This window comes from Portunus trituberculatus, chromosome 32, assembly GCF_017591435.1.
Source record: "Portunus trituberculatus isolate SZX2019 chromosome 32, ASM1759143v1, whole genome shotgun sequence".
Classification (NCBI taxonomy): Eukaryota; Metazoa; Arthropoda; class Malacostraca; order Decapoda; family Portunidae; genus Portunus; species Portunus trituberculatus.
Window position 1 is genome coordinate 9,383,640 of NC_059286.1, and position 27,500 is coordinate 9,411,139.

General features: G+C 45.7%; 2 protein-coding genes and 1 long non-coding RNA gene across 8 annotated transcripts in view; all 3 read right to left on the reverse strand.

Moving 5' to 3' along the window:
- Positions 1–12,746, reverse strand: part of LOC123511935 — a 31,020-nt gene extending 18,274 nt beyond the window's left edge. Inside the window, exon 1 of the long non-coding RNA XR_006676986.1 lies at positions 12,499–12,746. This is a non-coding gene — a long non-coding RNA (uncharacterized LOC123511935). The remainder of the gene's footprint in view (positions 1–12,498) is intronic.
- A 1,704-nt stretch (positions 12,747–14,450) lies between these two features.
- LOC123512018 (caspase-9-like) lies at positions 14,451–19,999 on the reverse strand. 6 transcript variants are annotated; one of them, XM_045268150.1, is made up of 10 exons: positions 19,651–19,997; positions 19,396–19,504; positions 18,991–19,070; positions 18,572–18,731; positions 17,616–17,796; positions 17,051–17,149; positions 16,689–16,787; positions 16,401–16,588; positions 16,068–16,172; positions 14,451–15,537 (listed from the first exon to the last, which is right to left on the reverse strand). In XM_045268150.1, exons 4-10 carry the CDS (start codon positions 18,587–18,589, stop codon positions 14,779–14,781), a joined length of 1,449 nt encoding a protein of 482 aa, XP_045124085.1. In that variant the 5' UTR covers positions 18,590–18,731; positions 18,991–19,070; positions 19,396–19,504; positions 19,651–19,997; the 3' UTR covers positions 14,451–14,778. The 6 variants fall into 6 exon arrangements, with proteins under 6 accessions (XP_045124085.1, XP_045124082.1, XP_045124086.1 ...); XM_045268147.1 differs by having other exon boundaries at positions 19,256–19,504; XM_045268151.1 differs by having other exon boundaries at positions 17,616–17,791; positions 18,572–19,070; positions 19,256–19,504; positions 19,651–19,999.
- A 280-nt stretch (positions 20,000–20,279) lies between these two features.
- On the reverse strand, positions 20,280–22,626 carry LOC123512019 (ankyrin repeat domain-containing protein 27-like). Its single transcript, XM_045268152.1, has 5 exons — positions 22,410–22,626; positions 21,747–21,915; positions 21,149–21,247; positions 20,775–20,873; positions 20,280–20,699 (listed from the first exon to the last, which is right to left on the reverse strand). Exons 1-5 carry the CDS (start codon positions 22,575–22,577, stop codon positions 20,386–20,388), a joined length of 849 nt encoding a protein of 282 aa, XP_045124087.1. The 5' UTR covers positions 22,578–22,626; the 3' UTR covers positions 20,280–20,385.
- Between the last annotated feature and the right edge of the window lie 4,874 nt (positions 22,627–27,500).

Below are 27,500 nucleotides of genomic sequence, written 5' to 3' on the forward strand. Positions count from 1 at the left end.
GCCTTGGAAAATACTCGTGTTGAGAGAGCTAAGCGTTTCTGAATAAGGACAAAAAGTGCACCAACATTAGCTCACAACAAGAGGTTTGATAGATCTCTGAGTGACTTCGATAATAAGTTTCAAATGAGTATAGTGAGCTCATAAGAATCACTAGATGTTCACAGCCATAACAACGGCACCAAATGTATATGGTAACGTTCATCAGTGTCTTTCATTCCCTACTGTTATGGATGCTCTGCGCTGTCACACTGAGCACACGTGACAGGAAGGGTAGAAGGAAGGGATGGCATCGTAAGGGGTCCCGTAACTACATTAAACCCTCCAACACACCCGCTTTGTTAGGCTGCGAGAGGCGGTGCCCTTCTCGACAGCCACTTAGCCTCCGCCTCTCCTTCGCCTGTACCTGTCCAGCCTTCCCACCGTCATCTACTTAGCTGACGTGTCCTTCTATACTCCTATATTCTGGTTCTTCACTTCTACTAACCTTCTTTCTCTTTTTCTGCTCCTTCGTTCTTTAATTCATCTTTATTTTGTCCTTTGATCCTATATTCTAATCTTTCACTTCTCCTGGTCCTCCTCCTTTTCCTCAGCTCCTTCGCTCTTTAATTCATCTTTGTCATTCTCTGATGCTTTACTCTAATACTTCACTCCTATTGCCAGTCACTCTCTTTCTCCAGCCACTAACGCTTGTATCAGTACCCTCAACTCACATTTTTCTGCAGTCTCCCTTTAAATCCTCAGAAAAACGACAGTTAAAGACCAAAACACACACACAAACAATAAATTCAATAAGTGATAGAAGCAACGACTTGCATTTTTTCTACAGTCTCCCTTTAAATTCTCAGAAAAAACGACGATAAAGACTAAAACACACTTACACAGCACACTCAATAGATGACAGAAACAATAACAAAAACGTGGCAAGCTAACACGTGTATCATTACCTTCCACTCTCACCTTTCGCTGCAGTCTCCCTTTAGATCTCCAGACAAACTCACAGGCATTAAGCGAAGCACAAGAACACACACTAGAGAGTCAATAGATGGCGGAAACAAGATGAATCAAACTAAATACGTGAGAAAGAAAAGAAAACACCTTCACCTCTAACCTTTTTCTCTCAAGTCACGCCTTTTAAGCCATAGAAAACCTCAATAAGGATTAAGAACACTGCACTAACCCCAACTAAATAGATTTAATAGGTAGTAGTAGTAGTAGTAGTAGTAGTAGTAGTAGTAGTAGTAGTAGTAGCAGCAATAGTCGTAGTAGTAGCAGGAATAACAGTAGTAGTAGCAGTAGTAGTTGTAATAGTAGTAGTAGTAGTAGTAGTAGTAGTAGTAGTAGTAGTAGTAGTAGTAGCAGTAGCAGCAATAGTCGTAGTAGTAGCAGCAATAACAGTGGTAGTAGCAGTAGTAGTAGTAGTTGTAATAGCAGTAGCAGTAGCAGTAGCATTAGAAATAGTAGTAATAGCAATAGTAACAGCAGTAATAGTAGCAGTAGTAGTAGCATCAATAGTAATAGTAGTAGTCTAAGGGGGTCTAGAATAACTGGTAGCGTCCGTGGCTTAATGGCTCTGAGGAAGGCTGGTTAGGCGGATGGCAGAGTGATTAGCGATCAGTGATTAGCCTGTGATCGCCGCGGGACCAGATAATGAGGCCCTGATGGTTGATTGATTATGATGATTAGCAAGCCTGGCCAGGAGAAGCAGGAGGAGGAGGAGGAGGAGGAGGAGAAGGAGGAAGAGGAGTACAAGAACGACGAGAAGGACGAGCATGAGGAGGGAAAAGAGGAAGAGGACGAAGAGGAAAAGGAAGAACACAAGAAAAAGGACGAGAACGAGGAAGAAAAGGAGAAGTAAAAGAAAAAGAAAGAAGAGGGGAAGAGGAGGAGGAGGAGGAGGAGGAGGAGGAGGAGGAGGAGGAGAAGGAGAAGGAGGAGGAGGAGGGAAAGGAGATGCATAAGGAAGAGTAATGGCATTAAGGAGGAAAAGGTGAAGGGGAGGAGAAAATGGAAAGAAGGAAGAGAATATACGAGAAATAGAGAGAGAGAGAGAGAGAGAGAGAGAGAGAGAGAGAGAGAGAGAGAGAGAGAGAGAGAGAGAGAGAGAGAGAGAGTAAACCAGAGAGAAAACGGAAAGAAAAGGAAAGCAGGGAGGGACAAACCAGAGAGAGAGAGAGAGAGAGAGAGAGAGAGAGAGAGAGAGAGAGAGAGAGAGAGGGAGTGCATTGAAGCGTAGGGATTATAATGAGACATTTTCACACAAGCATTGGGGAGAGGCTGGGAGGAGGAGGGGAAGTGGGGAGGATGGAGAAGCGGGGAGAGGATAGCTGGGGTGGGGACAGTCGAGTTGGCGGGGGCGTGGAGGACTCGTGAGTGGGGGAGTGTGGTGAAGGGGAGGGCGTGGAGGAGGCGCGGGGGAGGCAAGGGCGTGGCGATGCTCTCTACACGGGAGCAACACACACGGGTAACCCAAAACAAACCGGTTAAAGGGACCAGCTCACGACACCAAACTCAAGAATCATCACCATTAAACGCTTTCTTTGTCCTCCTGTTTTAGGGAAATTACTCAGCGCGGGACCTGGGAGAGAGCGAGAGAGAGAGAGAGAGAGAGAGAGAGAGAGGGAGGGTGAGAGGGAGGGAATGAAAACTTGGATATATGAAATGAGATGAGAAGAGGAAAAATGAGCAAAGGTGTGGAGAAATGGAAGCCTACATGGTGAAATTAAGTGAGGTAAAGGAGTGTTGGGTTGGGTTATATGAGGTTAGGTAAGGTTAGGTAAGGTTAGGTAAGGTAAGGTAAGGTAAGGTAAGGTAACGTAAGGTAAGGTCAGGTTAGGTAAGGTAAGGTAAGGTTAGGTTAGGTTGAGGTGAGGTAAGACGAGGCAAGATTACATAAACTATTAAGGAGAGATGGTTTTAGATAGCTTGAAGTCAAACAAGGCAAAATTACGTAATGTTTGTTTAAAATTAAGATAAAGTAAGGATAGGTTAGGTTAGGTCAGCCAGGACTAACACTACCCTCCCCGCACACCCTCACCCTCTTCTCTCTCTCTCTCTCTCTCTCTCTCTCTCTCTCTCTCTCTCTCTCTCTCTCTCTCTCTCTCTCTCTCTCTCTCTCTCTCTCTCTCTCTCTCTCTCTTCCTTCTCACCACACACACACACACACACACACACACACACACACACACACACACACACACACATCCTACCCTCATTTCTCTCGCCACCATAAGGAATTTCTTGCTCCTGTCTTTCATCTTGGCTCAGAACACTCAGTCTTTTGCTCATCTTGTCCACCCATTCTTCCTCACTCATCGCAATGCTCCTCCTCCTCCTCCTCCTCCTCCTCCTCCTCCTCTCCCACCCTGGCTACAGAAGAAGGGTAAATAAATGGCACTAGTTTTAATACAAGTTGGGAATGAATCTAAAATGTTAAATGTTTCGCTGTTTTATCAGTTGACATTGTTTGAGCATGCTATATTTCATCACCTCTCCTGCCTCAACACACTGTCCTACATAGACCAACTACCTCCTCCCATTCCATTAACCCCTCCAGTACTGGGACACATTTTTACCTTCAGATTTGTGTACGATTAGACCATTTTATTGACATTAGGAAGAGTTTATGGAGGTCAGAAGATTAATGGTCACAGTCTTCGCTATTTTAATCCCTCCACATGAGTTTCTGAAGGCGTGTAAAATCATCAAATAATAGGCAGAATAAATTTTTACCTTGAGATCTGTGTACGATTAGACCATTTTATAGACATTAAGAAGAGTTTATGGAGGTCAGAAGATTAATGGTCACAGTCTTGGCTATTTTCCTCCTATACCCGTAAAAAAAATCGCCAAATATTAAGCAGAATAATTTTGTACCTTGAGATTGTGTACGATTAGACCATTTTATAGACGTTAGAAAGGATCTATGAAGGCCAAAAGATTAATAGCCACAGTCTACACTATTATAACTCTCATACGAAACTCTGAACTTGCATAAAATCACCGAATAATAACCAGAATGAATATGGAAACGCGTCGCTACTGAAGGGGTTAAGAAAGAGGACAGTGACTCGTAACCAGCAGTCTGTCCAAACCACCAGGAAGTCTTTCAATGGCTGCAAATGTCCAGTGTGCTCTTGTGCTATATGTCCCCCCCGTGCCGTATGTTGTGTGTCGTCCCATGTCGGCTCCAGGGCATTGTTACTGAAGGGGAGCGTGGGGACTCCACGGTGCTCTTTTGGCTGTTGTGTTGAGCCAGTGAAGGGTTTTGTGAAATAAAATTGAATGTATTAGAACGGTTTCCTTTTTTAGAGAGAGAGAGAGAGAGAGAGAGAGAGAGAGAGAGAGAGAGAGAGAGAGAGAGAGAGAGAGAGAGAGAGAAAGAGGCGGAGTGGCTGTCTGCTTCAAGGAAGCTACTCGACATAGACACGCCTCCACTGATGGAGATGATGTACTTCCGAGTAATGCTGGCAGACCGCTCAGCCCTCCTGCTGTGTGCCCTGTATCGCCCCCCGCGACAAGGGCCTGACTCACTCCTGTACCTGACTGAGGCCTTAGACAACCTGATGATGGCACACAGCTGCAGCCACGTGCTGATTGTGGGGGATCTCAATCACCACCTGGAAAGAGACGCCTACGAGAATCTCCTGGAGGTGCAGGGTCTGACAGATCATGTCACCTTCCCCACACATGAACGAGGAGGGACATTAGACCCTGCAAAGCCGCGTTCAGTTGGGGACCGTAAGGCTTACAGTATGGCATACTTCCCCCGAATCGGGGGGCACCAGCATACAGCTCGCCTTGCGGAAGCTTGCGGGACCTTGCGCTCCTCGGAGGTGAATGCTTGGCGGTGTCTGGCAACTATTGTTTATCAACAAACCGCAGACGGCCGCCGCTTCACCACTATTTTTTCAGTGTGGGGGATGTAAATGCTATTTTGACAGCTTATGCGACGTCACAGAATAACAAAAACAATGTGTTAAGTCTGTTATCCCTTGTAGAATGCTGGAATAAGGCAATATGACCAAAATATTAGTATTTATAGCAATAAGAGACGGTGTTATATGTGTCGCATTTCTTCCCACAGCCTCTGAGGCAGAAGAGACAGCCTCTACCGCCATGGTAGCTGCTGCAGAGGCCCCTCCAGCACCTGTGGCTGCAGGGACAGTTTCCTTTGCATTCGAAAGTGTTTCTTGAAGTCTTTCCCGGAGTAAAGAGGCACTATAGTCTCTGCATAGTCCTTGACCCGCACAGGACTTGGCGGCCTATCATCTCCCTCTTCTCCTTGCCTTGGCAGCCTCTCTTCTCCCTCTTCCTCTTGCCTCAGCAATATTTCCTCCTCTCGTGCTACGAGGAGCTCTGCAGCGTCCAACAGAGGGTCTTTTGCGAGCTCTTGAGCGAGGAGTAGGAGAGCCAGCTTGGACGGCCATCTTGTCAACCATACCCGTATGGCTTACGCGTTCCCTTGCGTTCCGTTGGGGGTTGCGGGGGGCGTGCTAACCTCCAACGGAACGCAGCCCCTGTCATCTCAGACTACCAGGAAGACAAGCTTCAGTGTCATCAGCTGGGGCTCGTGGGCAGCTCTGACCATCACGCTGTACTGACACAGCTGGAAGTGGGCGTGGCTCAGGACGAGGCCACCACCCGCACCATCTGGCTGTGGAACAAAACAGTCTGGGCTTCCCTGCGCCGCGACATGACCCTGGGCCACTCTGCTACAGGGAGGAGCAGAGAGTGAAGCACTTGCACTCACCTCTCACCTTCTCGCCCTCCAGAGACGCCACGTCCCACACAGGGAATACACCACCAGAGCGACGGATCAGCCATGGTTTGGCTACCGTTGCCGTGTTGCTGCCGAGGCAAAGTATGCTGCCTGGCTCCGCTACAAGAGGAACCCGACTCGGCGCAACAAGGACCTGCACAGGGCTGCATGCAGGAGGATGGTGGTAACCAGCAAGTGGGCCTTAAAAAAGTGGGAGGAAAGCCTGCGCCGGAAACTGTGTGGCACTGGCGTAGGAAACAAAACTTGGTGGTCCCTTGTTAAGGACAAACAAGGAACTGGCCACCAAGAATCCATCCCTCCCCTCAGCAAGCAGGACGGTACTGTCGCCACCAGCAGTAAGGAGAGGGCACAGTTGCTGGCTTCCTTGTTTGCTGGAAAAATGAAGGTGGGGAATCCACAGCAGCCACCGCCTCAGCTGGTCCAGCAATGTGAGAAGACTGTCACCATGGTGGAGGTGACGCATCAGCAGGTGAAGCGATTATTGCGGGGGCTGGACACACAGAAAGCCACCGGCCCTGATGACATCAGCCCGCACCTGCTGAAGCGATGCTCCCAGGAACTGGCTGCCCTCTCACCCAAGTCTTCACAACTTGTGTACGGGAAAACGTCTGGCCTTCAGTGTGGAAGGAGGCTCGAGTAGTTCCGTACACAAAAAGCTCCAGGACGGACCCAAAAAACTACAGACCCATATCCCTGTTGTCAGTGGTGGGTAAAGTGTTTGAGAGGGTCGTGGCAGAGGTGGTGTGTAGCCATCTCAAGGACAATGCCCTCCTCTCAGACCAACAGTTTGGGTTCAGACCTGGAAGGTCAACCTCCGACCTAATGATGCTTCTCACCAGGCAGTGGCAGGACGCCCTCGACGACGGCAAGGACACTATAGTGGTTGCTTTGGACATAGCAGGAGCTTTTGATAAAGTATGGCACAACGGATTACTAGAAAAGCTTCGTGCTAAAGGCATCCAGGGTGGCTTGCTACGACTCCTGGGAAATTACCTGCAGGACAGAAGCCTCAAGGTGGTTGTCAACGGGCAAACATCTGAGTCCCTGCCTGTGGAGGCATCAGTGCCACAGGGTTCAATTCTTGGCCCACTGTGGAATATCTACGTGGATGATCTTCTCCAGCTACTGCCAGGAGTCATGGCCTATGCTGATGACTGCACCCTCTCCTATACCTATCCACGCCAGGACAGTGGGCGGGCTGCTGAGGCCATCAATCAGCAGCTACGAGTGATAGAGGAGTGGGGTGCTCGCTGGCAAGTGACATTCGCGCCGGAGAAGACACAGGCAATGGTTGTCTCTCGGTCCCCAGCCGCCATGGCAGCAATGGCAGGAAAGTTGTCTTTGGCGCTGCTGCTCTCCCACTCCAAGATGACGTCAAGATACTTGGAGTGGAGGTGGATCGAGGGCTGAGGTTTGACAGCCATGTCAAAACCATTGCCAAGAAAGCCTCTCACAGGATCTCCGCTCTCAGAAGGATCGCCAGTTTCCTCGACAGGAAGGGAGACTGCTGCTGTACAAGGCACAGGTGCGGCCCCACCTTGAGTACGCAGCTCTCTCCTGGATGTCCTGTGCCGCCACACACAGAAGGAGACTGGACAGCATCCAACGCCGCGCCATACGGCTAGTAGATGCTGCACTACCACCTCACCCAGAGCCTGAGCGTCCTCTTGATTCACTGGAACACCGCAGAGACGTGGCGGCGATCGTAGTGTTCCATAAGGCACAGGTGCAAAGAGTGCCACATCTGGCAGGGCTGCGTCATCCTCTAAGAGTCACCGCACGGAGCACGAGAACGGTGCTCAATGGTGGTGACGCCGTAGAGGTGCCGCGATCCCACGGGTGTCAGCATCAACGCACCTTCGCAGGACGCGTCTCCAGGATGTGGAACTTGTTCACGGCCGCGGTGCCTCACGTCCAGGAGATGAACACTCACAGTGTCAAACTGATGGCACATAAGTGGAGACAGACACTGCCAACTCCTCTGACACTCTTTGTGACGTGACACTCAGTGTAGTGCAGTGCGTGAATAGTGCTAGTGAAGTGAAACGAATAGTGCTCCATTTACATGCTGACCATCTTGTATATTATCTATTTTTAAGTCTTGTAAATATTGTAGAGAAATAGATTGTAGTACCCTTAGAATAGGTAGCACACGACAGTGCGCCTTTGGGTACATGTTCCTTTGTATAAAGTTATGTTTAAATAAAAAAAAAGAGAGAGAGAGAGAGAGAGAGAGAGAGAGAGAGAGAGAGAGAGAGAGAGAGAGAGAGAGAGAGAGAGAGGTTAATATACGTGATCAGGCTATATTACTGTAACCTGCCTCCTCCTCCTCCTCTCTCTCTCTCTCTCTCTCTCTCTTCTGGTAAATAGAAATACTTGGAAAGGAAGAAAGCAGATGAAAATTGTAAAAGGAAAAATAACAGCTTGGGAAAGAATGAAGAAGAGATAAGTAGAAATAGAAAGAAGGGAGGAGGGAGGGAAGATGGGAGGGAGGAAAGAAGGAAGGGAGGGAAGGAGAAGAGGGCTCTCTGTTATGGATGACATTAGGTTCACCCATTCTTCTCTCCTCCTCCTCTTCCTCCTCCTCCTCCTCCTCCTCCTCCTCCTCCTCCTCCTTTTCATATTCCTGTCTCCCTTCAACTAACCCTAACATATTTACCTAACCCTTACAACATCAGTCCTCCTCCTCCTCCTCCTCCTCCTCCTCCTCCTCCTCCTCCTCCTCCTCCTCCTCCTCCTCCTCCTCCTCCTCCTCCTCCTCCTCTTCATACTACATTTCTAACTTAACATACATATAAATCACAAATCAGATTAAGTTCCATGCATTTTTATCTCTTAATTCGCTACTATATCGCCACCTCTCCCCCCTCATCCACCCCCTCTCTCTATCCCCCTCTCCCCCAACCTTCTTCCGTCCCCCCCCCTCTCGTGTCAATAAGGAGCGGCTGCCTTGGACAACTCGCTAATGGCTCGCTCACACCAGAGGAAGACGGTGAAGAGGGGCTGACTGGCACGGAGCGGGGCGAGGCAGGGTGCTGGCTGCAGAAATAGTAATGGTAATAACTTGGGAGATTTGGCTTAACTGTCGTTCCGTGGGGAGAAGATGAGTGGTGGCGGTGGTGTCATGAGTGAGTGAGTGTGTGTGTGTGTGTGTTCGTGGTGTGATCAAGACTCGGTATTCTCACTATTACTACTTTCCAAAGGCTCTAGTTGAAGGTACTCGTGTTTCGAAGGATAGCTTGACGGTTTTGGTGTTGGATTAGCAAGATTTCTAGTCAAGTCAAGGAGAAAATGTCTTGAAAACCCCGCTAGTCTTCTTTGTGGCCTTGGAAAACTGTCGTGGTGAGGAGCGAGTTGTTTTTAATATGGGCGTGGTGATTGATTGATAGATAGATAGATAGACAGATAGATAGTGAGTGACTGATAGATTTCTGACTGACCGATTGACTGACTACATATCCGACTGACTGACCTATTTCTCCTCTCTCTCTCTCTCTCTCTCTCTCTCTCTCTCTCTCTCTCTCTCTCTCTCTCTCTCTCTCTCTCTCTCTCTGTAAGGAATGCCAAAATCCTTATTCCACTTTCTTCTTGCTTTGGTTATTCATCTTTTCTCGGTCTCTTCTGCCTCCTCCTCCTCCTCTTCCTCCTCCTCCTCCTCCTCCTCCTCGTCCTCCGCCCACTAACGACCAACACTTGAGAGCAAAAAGAACGCATCTCGCCGCATCCTTTGTCACTCTCCTTTGTTGGACACGCATGCTCGCACGCGCATCCTTCCCTATACACCTGTACCACTTCGCCCCGGTACATCTGCCACGCCGCTACGGTACACTGGAATAGCTGCGGGTTCTGGGGGGGTTACGGGGTGGGAGGAGGGCTGGAGGGGGGGCACGTCTTGTATTTTATTTTCTCTTCGTCACTTCAGAGAAAAAACTGGTGAAATTTTAGTGTTTCTTAATTTATTTTATTCATTTATTTTATTCTTATATTTTATTGTTTTATTTATTGTTTTTTTTTTAATATTTGATGTCAGACTGATTTTTTATTTTTGTCTTTGCCGTCACGTGACTTCCTCTTCTTCTTCTTCTTCTTATTATTATTATTATTATTATTATTATTATTATTATTATTATTATTTTTCTTGTTTCTGTTTATGGTGATTTTTTTCTTTTCCTTAACGGATTTTTCTTTCATTTATGGAAGGAGGAGGAGGAGGAGGAGGAGGAGGAGGAGGAGGAGGAGATGAAGGAAGAGCAGAAAGAGGAGGAGGAAGAGGAGGAGGAGGAGGAGGAGGAGGAGGAGGAGGAGGAGGAGGAGGAGGAGGAGGAGGAGGAAGAGAAGAAGGAGGAAAAAGAGGAAAAGGAGGAAGAGAAAAAAAAAAGAAAAAGAAGGAGAAGTAAGATGTAGAAGAAAAAGAAAAAGAAGGAGAAGTAAGATGTAGAAGAAAAAGAAAACGAAGAAAAAAAGTAATGTAAAAAAAACTCGAAGATAAGGAATCTGAGAGGAGGAGGAGGAGGAGGAGGAGGAGGAGGAGGAGGAGGAGGAGGAGGAGGAGGAGGAGGGTGTGAAAAAGTGTAAACGCAACAATGTGACGCGTCCCCTCTCACTATTATGCTCTTGTCATGTGAAATTACCTTAATCCCAACAAACACGCAACAATGGCCCCTTGCTCTCTCTCTCTCTCTCTCTCTCTCTCTCTCTCTCTCTCTCTCTCTCTCTCTCTCTCTCTCCACCACCACCACCACCACCACCACCACCGCACTGAGGCATAATGTATACCCAGCGCCGCGTGGAGTGTCACATTTTACTCGTATAATAAAATTCAGAATAGAGCATTTTTAACGAGCGTTGTTTGTCTTGGAGGCGAGTCGTGTGAAGGGAGTCAGCTGGGGGTGCTTAACGAGGAGCTGGGGCACGAGTGAGGGGCGGGAGGGAAAGGAAGGAGGGGAGCAAGAGAACCTACACCCCTCCGTCCCCTCACTTTCACCACCCCCCCCCCACGTTTTTCAGCCCTTTTTTTATTTTTCTCGTTTTTTTTTTTCCTTTTTCCGCGTTCTTTCATCTCCTCCACACTCGCTTACACTACTAAGAGTTTCCAGCCCTCACCTCAACTTGCTGCCACTGATCTCTCTCTCTCTCTCTCTCTCTCTCTCTCTCTCTCTCTCTCTCTCTCTCTCAGCTACTAAAACACACTCACACACACACACTGATCTCTCTCTCTCTCTCTCTCTCTCTCTCTCTCTCTCTCTCTCTCTCTCTCTCTCTCTCTTTCACTCACCCTATAAAACACACACACACACACACACGGAACAAAACACTGCATCATAATATTTCCGCGGAAGCACGCGCGCACACACACACACACACACACCGCGTAGTGTAGAGGTTAGCACGCTCGACTCACAATCGAGAGGGCCGGGTTCGAGTCCCGGAGCGGCGAGGCAAATGGGCAAGCAAGCCTCTTAATGTGTGGCCCCTGTTCACCTAACAGTAAATAGGTACGGGTTGTAACTCGAGGGGTTGTGGCCTCGCTTTCCCGGTGTGGGGAGTGTGTTGTGGTCTCAGTCCTACCTGAAGATCGGTCTATGAGCTCTGAGCTCGCTCCGTAATGGGGAAGACTGGTTGGGTGACCAGCAGAAAACCGAGGTGAATTACACACACACACACACATTCTATCAAGCTTCACTCAGCTAAAGTGCTTCAAAACTTTACGCTTCGTGCTTCACCGTTATTACGAACCTTCCATTGTTACCCGAGAGAGAGAGAGAGAGAGAGAGAGAATCAGTGTGTGTGTGTGTGTGTGTGTGTGTGTGTGTGTGTGTGTGTTCGGTTTATGATTGATTAGCTGATAATTTTGTTTGTTTATAAATGTTCCGAGGAAGAGGTTAGTGAGAACACGAGGAGGAGGAGGAAGAAGAAGAAGAAGAAGAAGAAGAAGAAGAAGAAGAAGAAGAAGAAGAAGAAGAAGAAGAAGAAGAAGAAGAAGAAGAAGAAGAAGAAGAAGAAGAAGAAGAAGAAGAAGAAGAAGAAGAAGAAGAAGAAGAAGAAGAAGAAGAAGAAGAAGAAGAAGAAGAAGAAGAAGAAGAAGAAGAAGAAGAAGAAGAAGAAGAAGAAGAAGAAGAAGAAGAAGAAGAAGAAGAAGAAGAAGAAGAAGAAGAAGAAGAAGAAGAAGAAGAAGAAGAAGAAGAAGAAGAAGAAGAAGAAGAAGAAGAAGAAGAAGAAGAAGAAGAAGAAGAAGAAGAAGAAGAAGAAGAAGAAGAAGAAGAAGAAGAAGAAGAAGAAGAAGAAGAAGAAGAAGAAGAAGAAGAAGAAGAAGAAGAAGAAGAAGAAGAAGAAGAAGAAGAAGAAGAAGAAGAAGAAGAAGAAGAAGAAGAAGAAGAAGAAGAAGAAGAATCAACTATAGACAACAAAAATTAAATTGATGAATGACAACAACAAGAACTCAAAATTGGTAGTGATGACAATGACGATGATGAAGAAAGAGGAAGAAATAAACCAAGCAACAACAACAACAACAGCATCAACAACAACAACAACAAATATTGGGAATAATACTAGAAAAGAAATAGTCCTCAATGAAACACTTACATTTTCTATTAATCACTAAAACCTCCATTTTCTCACAGTTTACCTATGACTTAAATAAATCAAAACTAACCTGCTTTCACCAACAATCATCCTTCAGCATCAGTGGCAAGACTTACTACACTAACTGTACTCACGCGTCTGTCTGGAGGGATGGAGGGAGCGCCGCGCCTCAACACACCACCGCTAAAGGACAAAATATCTTGTTTTTTTTCCTTATTCTGTATTTTTTTCCTCTATATTGTTTGATTCAAGTTCCAGTTATCTTCGTACGTTGAGTGTTTTGCATTTAAGCCCTTCAGTACCATGACGTGTTTCTACATTCACTCAGCTTACTATCTGGTGACTTTATATAGCTTCAGAAACTTATGTGTAAGATTAGAATAGTGAAATCTCTGGGCATTAATCTTCTGACCTCCATAGACCCTTCCTAGTGTCAATAAAATGGTCTAATCGTATCCAAAACTCAAGGTAAAAATGTGTCCCAGTACTGAAGTCTTTATGCACACGACACACCTAACCTCTTCAAAAATGAGACACATTTTTACCATGACTTTTGGGTACGATTAGACCATTTTATTGACATTAGGAAGGGTCTATGGAGGTCAGAAGATTAATGGCCAATGTCTTCATTATCTTAATCCTCACATAAGTTTCTGAATCTGTATAAAATCACCAAATAGTAAGTAAAAGGAATGTGGAAACCCATCATGGTACTAAAGGGGTTAAACACTTCACTTAATGCACTTCCAATACAGCGCTTGCGTCTTGACCAGAAACATTCCACGCCACTACGCGGTCGTCACTTCATAATACACATAGAAACACATACACACACACACACACACACACACACACACACACACACACACACACACATTAAGAACGCCTGGCTTTGCTTTCCCTATAGCCGTTATGTCCTCAGTGCGCCTCACTCTCACTGAGCGAGGACATGGTGCAGTACCGCGGCAGGGGGCGGAACACGGGCCAGCCGAGGCAGGAAGGGCGGCGAGGGACACCAGCCACTACGATCAGTTCGTATCTCCTTCACATTTGCCTTCACTATATGTGATGGATTGATTTGTCAGTGTTTGGTAGCGGGATGTGTCTGTGGCGGTGGCGGTGGCTGTGGCGAAGGGATGACAGTGTGACGACTGGTAATAGCGGCGGGATCAGCCTGTGAGATCCTGCCGCTGGTTTGAACTCAGGTCCCATCCTTTTTTTGTCAATAATCGATTAATTTCCCAATTTCTCGTCACGCAGGACGTAATCCTACATCCAGTCGTGGATGTGTTGTAGTGTCACAAATAATAGCACACTAATAGTTACTCAAAACTACGATAAAACACAGAGGAGACCACCTCGACCCACGGCAAGGCGGCGGCGTCTCTGCACGAAGTAATACGTAGTTCTTGGTGGAAATACTGGTCGGTTCGAAGCTTCATAGGTTTGTACGAGTCGCTGTGGCGAACGGAACGCTTTGTAGCTCTTGTGTAAGCCTTGGCTTGCCTTAAACATGAACTTTAAAGGTTACCATTTTGTTAGTATGACTTAGATTGCACGCCGTATTCGTTGCTTGCTTTCTTTTTTATAAAAAAAAAAATGCCACGCCAGTGTTACTTTCGACTATGTTTCACGAGCCATGCGCTGTTCAGTGAATGCTAGGGTAGTCTACAATAAGATGTAATACAGGCTGTACACGGCTTATTGTTGGTCACCGTAACATGACTAGTACTAGTACCTATAATAACTAGAGAGTTACTATGATTACAGCCTCCTTAGCGGCGATCCTATCACTGCCAGAAATCTTTCTCTGATGCTGTTTATTACAGTGTTACCACAAGAGGGTCGAGGGTAGCTAAGTCACTGCTTTATGAACCAATGAAGTGCAGTTACGTTTGATACATTTTGTGAAAGTTGTCATGCACCGCCTGTCTGCACTGCATATATATATATATATATATATATATATATATATATATATATATATATATATATATATATATATATATATATATATATATATATATATATATATATATATATATAATTATCTTAGAAATTATAGGATTTCCTAAAATACAAAATGTTGGATGGAAAAGTTTATCTTTTATAGGTATCAATGTTGCGAACACCCATCCCCACCTGTGCCCAGTAATGGCTGCTCAATGCCCCGTGCTCGCCGACCTTTGCCTCAAACCTTGGTCTTATCTCGCCCTGCTGTTGAGTGCGCTGTTCTCTTATTGGGTCTTAATTATTTCCTTGTATTCCTGTCAGCTTTACTTTTGAACAAAGGACTGGTTACAGACATCCTGTGTGTAACAGTACACAACAAGAACTGAGTGACTCCGTATTTGTACCAAAGCTGCGACATTATCACATCCATGGCACAGTGAATGTGGGGTGGACCTTGCTACTCACTTTCGGGGTCGAGGATTGAAGTAGAATTTCTTGCTAAATCCAAGGTTTTGCATCTCAGGCGTAGTGCCCAGCCCTCGGTCCACGTACCTGCGCTGCACCTGCCGGTACAGATCATCAAGGTTGTTCTTGTAGGCTCGCTCGGCCAGCACTTCACACACCACTGACAAGAAAATGCTGCCCCTCCTAGGATCCCTGTAGGCGACGAACCCGTCGGAGGTGCTGTAGAAGCTGATAATATTCTTAGGAGAACGATCCAAACTGTAATCTGTCTCACGCACGGGCAAGACATCGCCACGGCAGAACTGGAGGAAGAAAATCTTGGCCATTTGCCGGATATCTTTGCCATAGTCCTTGAAGCTTTGATGCAAGTGGCTCACGCTGACTTGCTCGCCGTCCGAAGTCAGGAAGGAAGACGGGTCGGTGCCGCCGTGGGAGGACACCACCACGACGGCGCACCCAGCCTTATTCAGACGCCCCGAAGTGCTGAACTCCTTAATTCTCAACATGGTATCCTTCCACGTCAGGTCTTCGTAAGCCTCCACCTCGTAGCCCATCTGCTTAAACACACTTTTGATGTTGATGGTGTCGTATTCCGCGCCTTGCCTATCTTTGATGTCACTCCCGGAAAATGTGATGTAGTTAAGGAGCAGGACGAGGCCGGGCGGGTCGGTGGTGGTGTCGTACACGTCAGGGCCAGGCGGCACCACGTGGCGGGTCAGTCTCACCTTCAGATCTACAACTGCTCCGGCATCGTCCTGTAGGGAAGAGATTGGCGTTACAACAATAACAGCAACAACAACAGCAACAACAACAACTATTACTACTACTACTACTACTACTACTACTACTACTACTACTACTACTACTACTACTACTACTACTACTACTACTACTACTACTACTACTACTACTACTACTACTACTACTACTACTACTACTACTACTACTACTACTACTGCTACTACTACTACTACTACTACTACTACCACTACCACCACTGCTACTACTACTGCTGCTGCTACTACTACTACCACTACTACTACTACTACTGCTGCTGCTGCTGCTGCTACTACTACTACTACTACTACTACTACTACTACTACTACTACTATTACTACTATTATTACTACTACTGCTGCTGCTGCTGCTGCTGTTGCTGTTGTTACTGCTACTACATCTACTATTACTATAATCATTATCATTTTCATTTGTAGATACCAAAGTACAGTACCCTAGCTTTCCCTCTGAACAGGCTCGCCATGGCAGCAATACCCCGTCGACTCACCAGGAAGGACTCAGAGGCCCTAACAGCCTTGGCAGACAGTTTGCTGGCAAGTCTTGGTGTCCTCGAAGCAGGCATCACACTGTGGCTGGCCTTTGTTGCCGTCCTCTGAGGGGTAAATTAGATCAGTCAAACAGTTCAATGGTCACACAAATGCATGAATAAACAGACAAAGTGATAAATGGGTGAAGCTTGTGATTGGGGAGTCACTGCTTTACTCTGCGGTGCGAGCTGCTCAAAAAAGTAATAAAATGTAAAGTTGCTTGTACTATTTAGGCTCTCAGTATATCACCTAACATTCAAAGCACTAATTATTAAAAGGTTGTCACTTCTTACTGAACCGGAGATGTCTGGGATGGCGTCATCTAAGTATCTGGATACATGAGCATGCCCTTTGCTGTCCGCCAACTGTTTTGCCGTCTTGCCGCCCGAGGCACAGCGCGGGTCAACACCCACCTCCTCCACCAGCCACCTAACCACCTCCAGTGAGCCGCTGCGGACAGCCTGGAACAACAGCGTCCACCCTGACCAGCGGAGGCAAGGTGAGTTTCGTCCTGTCAGTGAACATTCTTTTAACACTGTACTAAGATCATTTCACCTTCACTGAGCTGCACAGCTTCCCACCTGTGCCGTCTGTCGTTGAGGCGTCCGCCCCTCGCTCCAGCAGTTTCTTTGCCATGGAAAGTTTCTTCTGGTTACAAGCCAACGCCAGCGGTGTTCTGCCTGAAGAATGTCACACAATTGTTGGTTTGCTGAGAGACCAACACACTTTACAGAGAATGCTTTCCTAAGAATGACCTGCGTGCATAGAGCCTGAGTCTTAAGAATGTGACGGGTAAAATGAAATAAAAAACAGGAAGCTAGATACATCATTGGATAGATATGCATCAGTTAAATACACGGAGTAATAAGTAACAGCAAGTGTATTCTGAAATGCTAAGAAGGATAGCCTAAAGTAAGATACCGCTTGAGGGACGCCACTCTACCTGAGTTGGACCTGGCCTCGATGTCAGCCCCGGCGTCCAGCAGCGCCTCCGCTACGGCCACCGCGTCGTGCTTGGCGGCGATGTGCAGCGCCGTCCAGCCTTCACGGTGTCGTGAAGTGCAAGTCAACGAAATGAAAACAAGATGGTAAAATAGAAAAAAAAAACTAACATAAAAAGCAATCTTCTACTTAATCTAAATTGATAAATCTTGAAAATGTTATTTTTGTGTAATCTTAAAGGCTTCAGGATTTCGTTAAGACTGTTGTTAAGGACACAAAGATGATTATTCTGGTTCTGAAAGACGTTTCTCCATAATGATGACAAAGATTCCTTTTCAAACTATCGCCTGAATAGAGAAGACACTCTTGAGAATTCATTACATTAGATTCCATTACAATTCATCTTGAAATAGTCAAAACAAGACGCCTCAAGCCTTGTACAGCTTCCTGTCATTCTCTGACTGGTGTCCTCAAGGGGCCGAGCAGCGCGGCGCCCTTGCCATGCTCAGTGTTGCAGAACATGATCCTCGGTGTCAAGAGATAAACAGTCACTGTTTGCTACTAACCGTCCTCGTTCTTAAAGTCGACAGAAGCTCCCATGTCCAGCAGGGCGCGCACCATGGCCACCCTGTTGCCCATCGCCGCCCGCATGAGAGGCGATCTCTTGTTCACCAGGCCTTCCAGGGGCGTGCCTTGCCGCACCAAGCGACTGGCTTCTGCCATGTCCCCGCTCCTCGCGCAGCTATCCTGAGAGAGAGAGAGAGAGAGAGAGAGAGAGAGAGAGAGAGAGAGAGAGAGAGAGAGAGGAGCATTTCTGAAGGGTTTTCTTTGAACCGAGTGTTGCAGCACAGTGTGAATCAGCTTCAGTCTCTTTTTATGAAAGTCATTTGTAATCCTTCCTACAACGTCAGACATTCTCCTTTGTACTGATCCTGACAGACCTGTGTCCTTCATGCAGTGTGGGTCACTGGTGCTCAGCTGAGTCACCAATCTATTTTTACCACTAGTGCCAAGTCACACTGCTGTAAAGTACCCAAAGCGACACAAAACGTACTAAAGCTTGCAAAATTTAGAAGACTTACTTGATTTATAAATACATCTTCCTCTTTACACACACACACACACACACACACACACACACACACACACACACACACACACGCGTAGTGTAGTGGTTAGCACGCTCGACTCACAATCGAGAGGCCCGGGTTCGAGTCCCGGTAAGCGGCGAGGCAAATGGGGAAGCCTCTTAATGTGTGGCCCCTGTTCACCTAGCAGTAAATAGGTACGGGATGTAACTGGAGGGGTTGTGGCCTCGCTTTCCCGGTGTGTGGAGTGTGTTGATGTGGTCTCAGTCCTACCCGAAGGTCAGTCTATGAGCTCTGAGCTCGCTCCGTAATGGGGAAGAGTGGCTGGGTTACCAGCAGGCGACCGAGGTGAATTACACACACACACACACACACACACACACACACACACAGATTAGAGAGAGAGAGAGAGAGAGAGAGAGAGAGAGACTCACTAGCTTCTCTGTGTCCATGGATGGCAGCGTTGGTCCTGCTGGTCACACTGGGATCCTGAAGGGCAGAGCGTCCACCACTGACGTCAGGCTTCCTGCGTGGTGCGTGACTTACGCTTCACACAGCTCCAGCAACAATGGCTTGTCTGCTTCCCTTCCCTTCCTGTTAAGGCAGCAACAGGACAGCGGCTGACAAGGTTTTATCTATTTTTTTTTTCTACATCTCTGATTATTCACGTAAACACCAATAGTTTCTCTCTTCCCACTATGCAGTGAGAGAGTAGAAATAATAGACACCTGCCACAGTTGCGGTGTGGATAAGCATTTTGCAAGCAAGTGTTTATGAGTTAGTATAAGCGAGTCTGGCATTAATTGAAGTGACGTCACTTTTCCGAGAACTACAGTCCTATCTTACCGCAGACCTGTCAACAATGCGGTATGTTATCACGGCGCTGCCCGCTGCTCACTCACCCACTACACCTGCGACCCCAGGAGGTCACATCTGCATATAAGGACATACAAGGACAATAAAACAAGTGACATGCATGTGGTGATACATTTAAAAGAAAAATAGCAATAACAGTAGCAATAATGGCAAGGATAATGACAACATGGAAAGCTGCAAGAAGCTAATACGTCTACCTATGATAGTCCTTGAATACCAATACATACCAATCATGAATTTACCTGATCGTTTTGTGGAGATCCCTATTCACTGTAAGCAATGCATGGCTGCCGAGACCATTCCACTCCCACACTGCCTCACTCCTCAACCGTGACTGGGATCGCATCAATAAACAGATCTCACCTTATAATGACAAACTAACCTGGGAAACGCTTTAATCGTTGACCTGCACTCAGAGCCTTCAGGACGAGACTGATACAGGAGAGGAACCTATACAGCCACACCCCAAGGTCATACTGCTCAGGCTCATTCTGAAACAGTTTGCTCTCTCACCATCACTGCTTCCCAAAGGCTCCACTTTAAGATACTCGTATATATAAGAGTATTTTTATGGTTCTGGGGAAGGATTGGCAAGATTTCTAGTATATCAAAAGGAGAAAGTGTCTTGAGAAACCACCTAATTGTTTCTGTGGCCTTAGAAGATTGTTGTAGTGAGAAGAGAAGGCGTTTTTTAATACACGCGTCACTCCCCTGCGCACTCCTCACTCATGCCTCTATCGCCATCTCGACCTTGAGCCTTTGTTAATAGTACTCTCGGGCCAGTATTGACAGACACCTATTGGAACTTCCTCAACACGACTTGTTTCCAGAACCACAGAAATGATTGGCCGGGTTTCTCTTATCAGTGAGGAAATCTTGTTTATCAATCGCTAGAACAGTAGAAACACCCTTAAAAACTCAGTGTAACTTTGAACACAGACTGAAATGTAGAAATAGTGCGCACAGGAGTGTTTGACAACAGTGACCCGGCCCGGTTTCCGCTCCTCCCTCCTTTGTCTCCATCCTGTATAGAGATTGTTATTATTACTCCTACTTCTGCTACCACTACTACTACTATTTTTACTACTACTACCACTACTACTACTACTACTACTTCTACTATTACTACTACTACTACTACTACTACTACTACTACTACTACTACTACTACTACTACTACTGCTACTACTACTACTACTTGTGTTGCTGCTACTACAACTATTACCTATATTTACTTATTATCTTATGGAGCTCATAAAACTCCTTGCTTGCTTCGGTGGCAACCTCGCCACACAGCGTGACTCAGTAGACTTCTCGAAAGCGGTACTTGAAGGTTGACGATCCTATCTGGTGATTTCCTAGTAACGTGTCTTTATAGCACTTTATGCTTTACTCGCGCATATCTATCAACGTGTGGCGAGGAGCGGAAGTAAAATGAAGTGTGTGTTGTTTGCATAGAGATGGTGATCACTGAAATGAAACAGCTTACTGGGTTAAGGCGCTTGTTGCCGGAGTCTTTCAAGTATTTCTCCACTTCCTTGCAGCCTTTCCCAGCCAGCTCCCGTAGCAGCTTCTCAGGCTGCTTGCTGATCACTCGTTCGCATGTGTTGCAATCCAGCTTCTCGAACAGCCACTTCACTATCTCCAGCGAGCCAGCACTGGCGGCCTGAAAGAGCAGAGTCCAATCTTACGAGACAGAGAAGAAGCAAATGCAGGCCATGTCTCAAAAATCATTTCATCTTCACCTGCTGAGTTTCCTACCTGAGTTGTCCGCAGTCGAGGTGTCCGCCCCTCGCTCCACCAACATCTTGGCCAAGGCGAACTGTTTCTCCCTGCACGCCAAGAACAGCGGGGTCCTGCCTACACCGATCACGGTGAGACAGCAGAGTGTTTCAGAATACGGGTTATGCATATATAGATGCATGAATAAGTACTGTACATATACATTTATACTTATACATACGCACAACATATGTATATAGTTAGGTAGGCAAGTAAGTGTGCAGATAAATACGAAATAAATGTACAAATGAATAAGTGGGGGTAAGTGAATTAAAAGCACTAGAGAAACACAAAACGCTATTACAAAATTAAACACGCCCTGCACACTCAAGTAAAGCAACACTCCACACTACCTGACTTGCACTTTGCCTCTATGTCAGCCCCGGCGTTCAGCAGCACCACCGCCACGTCCACCGCTCCGTACACCGCCGCCATGTGCAGGGCCGTCCAGCCTGGGAGGTGGTGAGATAGTTACACTTCACAACACAGGAACAAGGGAGCATAAGGTAGTGACTGGAAAGCTTTAGAACATCAGGTAGAGATGATGTGCAGATGAGAGTATTAGTATTCTATACAGGGAGTATGTACCACGTGAAGACACAATGGCTTCAAAGGAACTCCCAAAGGAAACTTCCTAAGTAAAGTAGTATAAAAATGAAGGAGAAACATGATAACAGATGAAAGAATGGAATCACCAGAAAGGCGGAAGATACCAAGGGAAGAAGCATTTTAATGAAGTCAGTTTAGAAAATCATTAAAGTGTTATATCAATTCCTTTCATTACTTGTCCTCAGTAAGCGTGCAACATTGCAAACACAAGATTTAGAGAGCTTTACTGAATTACCAAACTGAAATTGTTAGATCCTAAGTAAAACCAATAAAATATGAGTGAGATCAGGCTATGGAAACAGAGCCGCCGTTGGGAAATGCTTGTGGTTCTTTTCTACTGACCATCTATGTTACTGAAGTCAACAGAGTCGCCCATGTACAGCAAAGCGCGCACCAAGGCCAGGTTTTTGTTTCTCGTTGCCTTCATAAGGGATGAGAAGTTTTTCACCGAGCCCAGAGGCGTGTCCAAGAGAACCAGCTCCTCCTCGTCCTCTCGACTGGCGTGGTTGTCCTGTGGCGAGAGTTCAGTTGTTCCTTGGTTATTGGCCCCACTCCTCAACAAATCGTGAACTGTATCGGTCTGTCTTATATTCCCCCATTCTCTTTTATCTCCTACTTGTCCTCAGCCCTCTCCTCCACCCCTCCTCATTCCCCATACCGCTCTTCCTTCTCGTCTTCCTATGCTCCTTCCCCACTACCCGTTCATCTCCTTTCAGGGACGAGATTTTAATCAAAAGTATGTGCTGGCCAAAGAAAACGTATTCCAACCACTATCTAAAGGGGAAACTTACTTATATTAACATTTCTCCTTTTCCTCCTTCCCCCTTTGCTCTTCCCTCTCCGCCTCTTCCTCCTTATCGATTTCACAGTCCTGTCATGGAAATATTTGAACAAAAGGAGCGTGTCATAGGCAGAATAGAATGTAACCTAAATGTTATTTCTACTGAGATTTAAATCATTAACACAAGTCATACGCACAACTGACACAGGCAGACACAGACTCACCGTCTTTTCTTGATTCATAGCTGATGATTTGCTTGGTCTTGTACTGCGACGGTGATGTGAAGGACTGCCACCTTCTTGCAGCTTGTCGTATGCGCTTAGGCTCCTTGAATCCTGGCGAGGTGAGCGACTAATGGAATCAGTCATTGCTCTGTTTGAATGTGAACACATCCCGAGCCTGTATTCAAGAACATTTGTGTCTCTCACCACTACTAAGTTACAGGGCCACAGAGACAGTTATCCGAATAATGAAGATATCTTGATAATCAGTCACTAAAACCGTACAAATACCCTTGAATATGCAGTGTAACTTTAGATAAGTCAGGGATGTAAAGGAAGTGCACACAACAGTCCTTGACAGTGTGCATGCCAGGACTGGCCTTGAAGTAAATTCCAAACGTCACAATGCCCCGGTCACTATGACAGCTACGCATACAGTGAACTAAACTCGCATGTCATACATTCGAGTATGCACGCTACCCTGCTTGTCACACGCACACATACGCACACACACATAACTTACGCGCGCGCACACACACACACACACACACACACACACACACACACACACACACACACACACACGCACCAGGAACGCAAGAATTGAGTGAGTGTTGAAAGGTGGGAAATACTTTGCTGATTGACTGACAGACTGACAGACTGACTGACAGACAGAATAAGACTAACTGACTAATGAAGTGATTGACTGACTGGGGGATGCGCACACTCCTTAGCCCAGGACGGTTTGCATCTGGCTATTACAGTAACAAGCTGAAAAGTAACAGTAACAGTACCAGTAACGTGGGAATTTTCCTGCCAGAGATCTAATGTGTAATGTCACTGTTACTTTCCTGCCAGAAATCTGATGTGTGTGTGTGTGTGTGTGTGTGTGTGTGTGTGTGTGTGTGTGTGTGTGTGTGCAGGAAAATTCCACGGCACTGGTACTTTCCAGCTTGTTACTGTGACAGCCAGATACAAACTTTATCTCATACGTCATGGACTAGGGAGTGCGCGCTTCACCCAGCCAGTCAGTCACTTCATTAGTCAGTCAGGCAGTCTTATTGTCAGTCAGTCAGGCAATCAGTCAGTCAGCATAGTATTTTCCACACTTCAAAACCCACTCAATTCTTGCGTTCCTGGTTCTTGCTTATCTCAGCCTTGTACAAGAAACTCATTTCCATTCACTGGTGTTGCAGAGAGAGAGAGAGAGAGAGAGAGAGAGAGAGAGAGAGAGAGAGAGAGAGAGAGCAGGGAGGGTGGATCCTGGCAAATGAAAGGGGTTCGGAGGGAAGAAAAAATAACCAGAAGAAGGAGCGAGAGAAAGGAAATTTTACGGTGCCGGACAGACAGACAGACAGACATACATACAGACAGACAGACAGACAGGTAACATTTAAGGTGCTGGCTTGGACAAAACTATTCTGTCACAGCGCTGGAATTTGTCTCTCTGTCTCTTAACCTTTGAGTGAAGTAATGCAAGGAAATGAGTTGATGAAAGGTGAAAGATTGTGATAGAGAGAGAAAATGGAAAAATTAGGGATACTGCGTGTGTGTGTGTGTGTGTGTGTGTGTGTGTGTGTGTGTGTGTGTGTGTGTGTGTGTGTGTGTGTGTGTTCTTTATCTTCTATCAGTGCCTTCTATATACCAATGTCGTGTTTCTGTGTCTCCTCTATGTAGTGTGTGCTTTCCTTGCTTCTACCAGTGTCTTCTATCACTCAGTCTTGTCACACCCGCTTCTTGTCTTCCATCAGATAGATGTCTTGCGTGCTCTTTCCCTCCGGTGCCTCCTACTATTTGCCTTCTATTTGTCTTTCCTCTATTTCAAGATGAAGGCTTCGGTGCGCCCTGTGTTCTGTGAGGGTGACGCTCAGCTCAAGATTCGCTCAGTGATACTACTACTACTACTACTACTACTACTACTACTACTACTACTACTACTACCACTACTACCACATTTTTTTATGTAAGAGAGGAACTACTGAGGGCAAAAAAATGAATACTAGAAAAAAGGCCCACTTGAATTGTAGTCTCCATAAAAGAACCAAAAGAATTAGTCAATATTTAGGGACAAATGTCTCGACACCTCTCTCTTAAAAGAAGTCAAGTCGTAGGAAGATGGAAATATAGAAGCAGACAGGGAGTTCCTACTGTTACTACTACTACTGCTACTTCTACTACTACTACTACTACTACTACTACTACTACTACTACTACTACTACTACTACTACTACTTCTGTTCAACGTAACCTGTTTTCCAAGTAATAAGTGTAGTGTTTATCTGATTGATGTGGCTTAAGATAGTTGTATGTGTTTGCCAATTGTCTCTGGATTAGAAAGATTAGACTTCGTGGATAGTGAAGTGGATCAGTATGCCACGCAGACACGAAGGAAGAGTGGCATTGAATGGAAGGGAAAAGTATTTATAAGAAGATAAAGGGGAGATGCACCATGCCGTCTGGCCCCCTTGTAGCAGTAGCTGTATGGTAACAAAAGAAAATGTATTGAAATATGAGAAAATAGAAATGAAAAAAATTATAAGAACATTAGAAAATAAAGGAAACAATAAGACTATAAATTAGAAAGTAAAAATAAGAGCATAGTAGTAGTAGTAGTAGTAGTAGTAGTAGTAGTAGTAGTAGTAGTAGTAGCAGCAGCAGTAGTAGTAGTAGTTGTTGTAGTAGTAGTAGTAGTAGTAGTAGTAGTAGTAGTAGTAGTAGTAGTAGTAGTAGTATAGTAGCAGTAGTAACAGTTGCAGTCGAAGTAGTAGTAGTTGGTGGTGGTTGGTGGTGGCGGTGGTAGGAGTAACTTCCACTGTGGCACACGCTAAGGTACAGGATCCGCCACTCCCACAGTACTCGCACAGCAAAACACGAGTCACTGTGTCTGCTGCTCATAAACAAGCGAGTCACTGTGTCCTCCTCGCCGCGGGCCAGTCCAGTTTTCGACCCTGGGTTAAGCTCGCACGTTTTGGACTCTATTCTGAACTTCCTCGCTACAGCACCACCCACATTATACTTAGAAGGCTCTACTTAACCCCTTCAATACCAGGACATGTTTTCATTTTCATTCTGGTTACTATTCGGTGATTTTTTACAGCTTCAGAAACTTATGTGGGGATTGAAATAGTGAATACTCTGGTCATTAATCCCTTCAGTACTGGGATGCATTTTTACCATGTGCTTTGGGTATAATTAGACTATTTTATTGAGATTACAAAGGGTCTATGAAGCTCAGAAAATAAATAGTTAAAATCTTCACTATTCTAATCCCCACCTAAGTATCTGAAGCTGTATAAAGTCACTAAATAGTAACCAGAATGAATATGAAAACGCGTCAAGGGGTTAATCTTCATATCTCCATAAACCCTTCCTAATGTAAATAAAATCGTGTAATCATTTCCAAAGACTCAAGGTAAAAATGCGCCCCAGTACTGAAGGGGTTAAAGTAGCACAGGCTATCAGGGGTGTTTGTATGGCTTTAGTGACAGATTAACCCTCATCTCAGCCTCTATTCTCATCAATTCATCTCCCTCATATCTTTAACTAGTCCCACTCTTCACCTCACCCTTAATTTCTCTCATAATATGTCTCTTGTAGTCCTTTTTAGCCTCATCTTAGCTTCCAGTATTTCCTCTGCTCACCTCGGCCTCCTCTCAGTCTTCAGAAACACGCAGCCTCCACACACTCGGCCGTCACGTAGCTCAATCTTCGTACCCGAGTCTCACTCACTCGTGCTAAGGGACATCAATGTTTTTTCCCTTCCTGAACCATGAACGTCTTGCCTGAATGAGCGTTGCTGAGTCTTATTCTCACCACTGGCAGCCTTGCAAGCATCATACCCCAACACGTGAGATGGTTATCGTGTTATCTTGCGCAAAATGAAAGCTTTTATATGTATAGAATTCGATGTGAGGTAAAAACGGTGCTCTGATTTCCTTTTCTTCATCTAGTTCCTCACCTTCTCCCTCCACACACACACACACACACACACACACACACACACACTATCTCCTTCTCTCTCTCTTCTAATCTCCGTGCCTTTATCTATCTGATTTCACAAGAGAAGATAAGTATCGTTGGATAAGCATCGGGTAGATTGCAATTATACGAGTGACCAGAGGGTTGAGCACTGGACTGGCTACACTGCCGGGCTCAACCTTACAGCACCGAACTGATAATGATGCTCTCTCTCTCTCTCTCTCTCTCTCTCTCTCTCTCTCTCTCTCTCTCTGTGTGTGTGTGTGTGTGTTTTTTTAAAGTCTTTCGTAAGCTTTGGAAAGTGTGTAAGCGAGATATATGGAAAAAAAAATAATGCCAGAATGAGGAGAAAGAAATGGCAGATAGGACGATAGGAATGAATAACACGTGAGGCAAAATCAGGCCACGTGTAGACCTAAACAGGAAGACAATCGTAAGGAAAGGGAAAGTGAGGAAAAAAGTTTATATCTGTGTGTGTGTTTTTTCTTTTCTTTTTTTCTCCTATTTGTGCGTGTGTGTGTGTGTGTGTGTGTGTGTTTTGGTTTACTTGCATGTCTGTCTGTATGCCCGATATTTGACAACGAAACTACTACTGCTACTACTACTACTACTACTACTACTACTACTACTACTACTACTACTACTACTACTACTACTACTACTACTACTACTACTGCTGCTACTACTACTACTACTGCTACTGCTACTACTACTACTACTACTACTGCTACCACTACCGCTACTACTACTACCACCACCACCACCACCACCACCACTGCTGCTGCTACTGCTGCTACTACTACTACTACTACTACTACTACTACTACTACTACTACTACTACTACTACTACTACTACTACCACCGTTATTACTATTACTACTACCACTCCACTACTGGCACTACTACTACTACTATTACTACAACTTCTACTACTACTACTACTACTACTACTACTACTACTACCACCACCCCTACCACTACCAACTCGAAACTTCCAAACACCACAAAATCAAACACAAGAACAAAAACTAACAACAAACTCGACAAATTAACACATAGACACGTAACAAGCCACACAACGCTAGTCCAACTATTACGTCTTGCCTCCCTCCCTC